At 35.2% G+C, this 6,376-nt stretch overlaps 1 protein-coding gene across 1 annotated transcript; it reads left to right on the top strand.

Moving 5' to 3' along the window:
- Positions 1–4,093: 4,093 nt before the first annotated feature.
- LOC103949375 (tropinone reductase homolog) lies at positions 4,094–5,695 on the top strand. Its single transcript, XM_009360483.3, has 5 exons — positions 4,094–4,300; positions 4,413–4,620; positions 4,716–4,932; positions 5,088–5,197; positions 5,320–5,695. The coding sequence occupies exons 1-5, from the start codon at positions 4,224–4,226 to the stop codon at positions 5,488–5,490; spliced, it is 783 nt and encodes a 260-aa protein (XP_009358758.2). The 5' UTR covers positions 4,094–4,223; the 3' UTR covers positions 5,491–5,695.
- The last annotated feature ends 681 nt before the right edge of the window (positions 5,696–6,376 follow it).

Genomic DNA, 6,376 nt, shown 5'->3' with positions numbered 1-6,376 from the left:
AAATAATTATAAGATTTCTTAAAAAATAATCCAAATGGTTCCACCAATACCGTGTATATATGATCTTCAACGCGCTTACGCTATCAAGACCAGGTCTATTAGTGGGCTCTAAACTGGGGTCAACAACTCAATGGTCAATTATACCATATGCAGCGCGTTCACTTACCTTTTTCTTCTGTTTTTTGATGGTGTTCACTTATCTAATTATTTGTTTGTATGAAAGGATATGTTATATACGAGCCGTCTAATCAATAACATAGTATGACCCTTTTTGCATGCACCAAGAACACTTATTATACATATTTACACTATCAAAGTCAAGTATATACTACCGTGTGCGTGCGCGCGCGTGTGTGTGTATATATATATATGAAATTGTTATTAACACTTCAAAAATCTCATTTTACACTCCAAACTTTCTATATTAGGAAAGAAAAATACACTTATGAGGAGTGTAAAATGAAATTTTTGGAGTGCCAATAATACTTCCCTATATATAATGGAAATTGTTATTGGTACTTCAAAATTCTCATTTTACACTCCAAACTTTCTATATTTAAAAAAAGAAAAATACACTTGTGATAAGTGTAGAATGAAATTTTGGAGTGCCAATAACACTTCCCTATATAATATGACCCTTTTTGTATGCACTAAGAAGTAAGAACACTTGTTATATGCTCATAAGTAATAAACACTAATTCCTTTTGAATATGAGTACATAAAAACACTATCAAAGTCAAGTATTTACTACCTTACATATAAGATGCTCGTGAAGAATTTAAGATCTTCTTCTCACAATAAGACATGAGCTCATTTATCACAATAATTTTATCACGAATTTTAATGATGTGCATACGATAAAAAGTGAACAATTACCACATTTTAAAAGTGAATATGCTTGGTTAATCCGTTTTGGGAGAATCATACACACTTTAAAGATGGTTCCGTTGAGTTGGTCTGGAATTTTCGATTCTTATAAGAGTTGCTCAAGGTTTACACTTGTATTTGTAATCTATGGCTACAGTGCTTTTGCTTTGAAATCCCTTTAGAGAGATATGGCAGACTTTACGAAAATTGATTTTATTAAATTTATGATTTAATAGTGATCTTATTGATTGATCAATGTTGTTACATGTTAATATACTACCTCTTTGGCTCATTGTCATCTAATCAATCAATACTCGTACTTCACACTGGATCGTGCGGTTAGAAATCTCTCTCAATTTCTTTTTTCTTCGCAAAACCTGATGCATCTCTTTCTCTCCTTTTTTTTGTTCATCACTACTTTGCACAGCCTCCTCTCTCTGCCGTTCGTCAACACTGGTTCTCTGCAATTTTTCCTTCCCTGTTCCTTCCTTCGTCTCTAAATCTCAAATGACTAAAAGCTATTTTCATTGTTTTCCATGTTTGGTCGCTAAGAAAATTTAACTTTACTAATTCAATTGAATCTTCACAATTTTGGGATTCCCATTAACCAAAAATGGTAATTGGGATCTACCAGTTCGATCATTCGATGAGAAACTAAACCGACAATGGCTACAAGGAACAAACACTCACAGCTAAAAATACATAATTTAACAAAGGGGGTTGGAACAGACCCAAAAACACATAAAAGGGTCTGAATTTTTTTCCAGAATTTGTATAAGCTCCCATGAGTTTGAAATTTTGACAGGGCTAAAATGAATTTGTATGCGCTGAAAGAGAGAAAAGGTTGAAGAAGGTGATGAACTGAAAAAAGGAGGGGAAGAGATGACTCAGTTGTGCGAAAAAGAAAAAAAAATTTGAAAGAGATTTATGGCCGCAAGAACGGCGAGGGATTTGATTGATCCCGACACATTCCGAGACAAGGATACCGAGAGATCTCAGTCCAATAACTTTCGGTAATATAGTAACTAACTATTACTTTTTCTCACATTTATCTCTCTAATGCATATCATTTGAAATTCTCTTTTTTTTTTTTTTTTTTGAACAAGCGATATATTAAATACGGAGAAGAGGTGAGCTTAACCTAACAATAGATTAGTAATAATTTGATTTAAATTCGTTTTTGGTAAGAATTGAACCTAAGACTTCTCACTTACTAATAAAAAAGAATATCATTAAATTGTAGTATTAAATAGTGAAATTCTCTATTACATTTGAATGGGACGAATTTAGAATTTGAAAATCGTGACAATATCCGAAAGAAACTAATCCTTTTTTACACTAAATATTATAGGGCCTCGTTTTGGCCTAATAATCATTCACAAAAGAAATGGAGTTTGAGCCTCTGGTTTACTTTAAATGAATAGTACATAGTCGATATTAATTTTAACACGTTAAAGATATCAAGTCCCAGTTTTTCTCCTCGATTGCTAGGAGCATTGAACGATAGGAGAAATTTTTCTCTGTTCCGGGAACTCCACTTCATACATGATAGGGAGAGTACCGAACCAATAGGCATCTGCAACGTGGCTTTTTGTTCTTTTTCCACTCAAATTCGCTTTTTTATTGTTTTATTTTTTTTATGTTGAAATGTAGTTCATTCTTTATTATTTTCACCAAAACTCTTTCTAAAAATTTTGAAACTCATCTTCTTCGTCTGCAGCCTTCTTCACAATTTGATTTGAACATAATAACTCCACAACCTTCTTCACAGTTAATTCCCAATTCCGTCGGTTGTGCACTCTCAAAATCCCCCAACATCGCCATCTTCAGAGTCTACATCGCCAAATCAACGGCGAGATCTTGTAGTCCATAAAATTCCCACCCTCCTCACCAGCCTAAAATCGACAGCACCACATTGTCTCCATTTTGCTCGCCTGCTCTCTGTCAAGTCCTCGGTCGTACTATCCGCCATGTGCAACACCCACAAGGGCTTGAACCCAGCAAAGAAAAAGGGTTTAGTATGTTTAAGAGTTGGGTGAATCTGCGAATCTACAAAGGAAGAAGATGAAAGGGGTGAATCTACAAATCTACCAAAGAAGAAAATGAACGGACTAAAAAATTAAGGGAGTTTTAACAAAAAAAACTTATGGTATTGTTCACTTTAACCACATTTTTACATTAAAAAGTCAAACATGGTATTATTCACTTTATCCTTTATTTTGTCCTTATCATTAAAACTCAAATTTTTCAAACTATTTTCATTAATTTTCTTAAAAATTAATGGAGTAAAAACTTTTTTTTTCTTTTTCCAACCGTTGAAATGTTTTGTTAATAGACTTCGTCTCGAACAAAACAAAATTAAAAAAGCAAGAGATTTAATAGAAAACAGATTTGCCACAAGTCAGATGTTTATTGGTATTACAGATGTTTAATATATCGGGTACCCTAAAAAATTTCTCGAATGATAGCAATTCGGTGTTTTTCGAGGGAAGGTGATGGCATAGATTTAAGCAAAATTATCGTCACGGTTATCTAATCAAGATTCACCGTCCGGAAACTTTGGATTACTTTCTTATGACTTGAGCACAAATGTACGACCAATAGTCTAAATCCAACATGCCCACATCCAATGCTACGAGCGGTTTCACATTTCAATTAATTTTCTTCTTTTTTTTTTCTTTCAATTATTTTAGCATTTGAATTTGGGCAAGCACTACAAGTCAATTTAGTACTATCGTACCCTTACCGTATTTCAACTCGTAGATGTCAAAGTCAAGAATAGTATACAAATTGCTCGTGTCAAAAAAAATAACAATACAAAATGCTGGAGACCAAAAAACCGATAAAAACAAATAAAAAAGAAAATTTAAAATTGCTCGTAAAAAAAGAAAAATACCAATTGCTCGTTTAAAAAAAAAAAAATTAATAAATACAAATTGCTGACTAGCATGGTTCTTCCGTGCATCATCATGCATCCATGCACTCATCCATTCAAGGAGTTGACCATTCCTAATTGTCAGGAAGTTTGATTCAGCCCTAAAGCCCAATTCAAGGAGTTGACCATTCCTAATTGTCAGGAAGTTTGATTCAGCCCAATTGGAGGGCCATACATAGCCATATAGGACGTTTTTTTCAGACTTTCTTGTGGTCTTAATTTAATATTTTGGTTTCAAGTAGGTTTCCAGCAAGACTACTATATATACAGACTTGTTGCACAGATCATCAACACAACACATTTTATAGTTCGTTCGCCTTCAGCATTCAGTATAATATAAATATAGAGCTTTCTTCTTGCCCGCTAATTACTAAATAACCTCTTGACGGGAACAAACATTTAGTTTGAGAAGCAAACATACATGGCAGGTTTCGACAGCTATAGGTGGTCACTAAAGGGTATGACTGCCCTCGTCACCGGTGGTACCAAAGGCATAGGGTAATTAAATTTGCTACATATATCTTATCTTCATTAATTTTATTTGTGTACTTGAAACATTCATGTTAACTTATTTCGTGTGAAACTTTTGTTGCGAATGCAATATTATCAGATATGCCATAGTGGAAGAACTAGCCGGACTTGGAGCAACCGTGCATACCTGTGCTCGTAGCAAAACACAGATTCTTGAGAGGCTTCAACAATGGGAAAACAAGGGATTCAGGGTGACTGGCTCAGTTTGTGATCTCACCTCTAAAGCACAAAGAGAGAACCTCATCAAAACTGTCTCCTCTATTTTTGATGGAAAACTTAACATCCTTGTAGGTTCATTTATGACTAATACTACCTTAATTCGCAGCTTATTGATTAACATGAAGATGGGTTTTGACTTTGCTACATATGGTGCAATATGTAGGTAAATAGTGCTGCAACATGCACACTTAGAGGAACCACAGATTACACTTTGGAAGATTTCTCAACTATGATGGAAACCAATGTTGAATCTCCCTACCATCTTTCTCAACTTGCACACCCTCTCTTGAAGGCCTCTGGAAATGCGAGTATTGTCTTTGTTGCCTCCATTGCCGGTGTGGTAGCTTTACCGAAACTCTCTGCCTATGCAGCAACAAAAAGTGAGTGATTAAATTAATTTTCCAAAACCGTCCCTATGTCTGTTTTCAATTTCTCCGGAAATAAGTGCCTCACACCCATAACATGTGTAAGATTACTACAGTATGAATTATTAACTGCAGGACCTCTAAACATTACTACCATTGCTATCTTATAGGTGCAGTCATCCAAATTTCGAAGAACTTGGCATGTGAATGGGCAAAAGACAGCATTCGTACTAATGCTGTGGCGCCATGGGCTGTCAACACCGGAGTTAAAGTTGAATCTGTAAACACCCATCCGCCCTATACCTAAATATTGTTGAGTCCTTTGTGTCTTACCAATTTAATTTAATATGTTTTAGGTGTATCTAATCTAACAATTGAACTTGATTTAATTTGTTTTGTCAGGACGGTCATTCTGATGATTTCAGACGCCTAATAGGTCGAACTCCCATCCGTCGCCTTGCACAGCCTAATGAAATCTCATCTCTGGTCACTTTCCTTTGCCTTCCTGCTGCTTCTTACATCAATGGACAAGTTATTAGCGTTGACGGAGGATTTACCGTTAGCGGTTTCTAGCGAAAACTCATCAATGTATAGGCTGCAAAATCAGCATCCTATCTATCTGATCACATGTATCATCTAACAATCCCAATAATACTTCAATTATTTCATATGGACAGTATCAGTTCCTCCAATTTGTTGATATGTCGACATCTCTATGTTAGTAATAAGCCCCGGGGAAATAGTCAATCCAATATTAGTTCATTCATTCAAAAAAGTACTTCTATTGTTAAAATGTCTCTGTAATAATTGTAGACATGTAAATTTCGTTACGTACAAATGATGCATCACAAAGCTTCAAGTGACATATGACTCATCACAAATGGACAAATCATCAATGACATGTCATGCGACACAAATCAAGCAAAGGAAGAATAAAACTTCTCCAAAAATTTGGCAAAAGGGCGGAATCTCTCCTTAAAATAGGCAAGGGGTCCAAGTTGCTCCCAAAATGGGAAAGAAATGCTAAAGCATTTTCATAAAATAAGCAAGAATTGAAGACTGCTTACAAAATAGGTAACAAACCCTATAATTCGGCCAAGATAAGGAAAAGTGGCTGAAATTAAGACACAAAACATGCCTAAATTCTCTCATGGACAAATCAAGACACAAATCAAAGCCAAATTCATCCAAATGCAAGCTTTGAGAAGTCTATAAATACAAGGTCCTCAGACAAGCATAAAGGTCAACAATTTCTACATTCAAGGACGGAATTCTCACAAAAGGAGAACCTCTGCCAAATCTTTGAAGACTAATACGCTACCCAAACTCTCTTCAAAGAACACACAACCAAAGCCGAAGCACTCCCTTGCAGAATCAACAAGCACATGTGCTGATTCCTTCACAATTTTGTTGCAAGCTCAAAACTTGTAACGATGTTTGTTTCAAGATCAGGCCTCCA

Source organism: the organism of the source record quoted next, unplaced genomic scaffold (assembly GCF_019419815.1).
Source record: "Pyrus x bretschneideri cultivar Hongxiangsu unplaced genomic scaffold, Pyrus_bretschneideri_v1 Contig2, whole genome shotgun sequence".
NCBI lineage: Eukaryota > Viridiplantae > Streptophyta > Magnoliopsida > Rosales > Rosaceae > Pyrus > Pyrus x bretschneideri.
The sequence above is the reverse complement of the archived record's forward strand: the minus strand, read 5'-3'. Positions and strand labels throughout refer to the sequence as shown.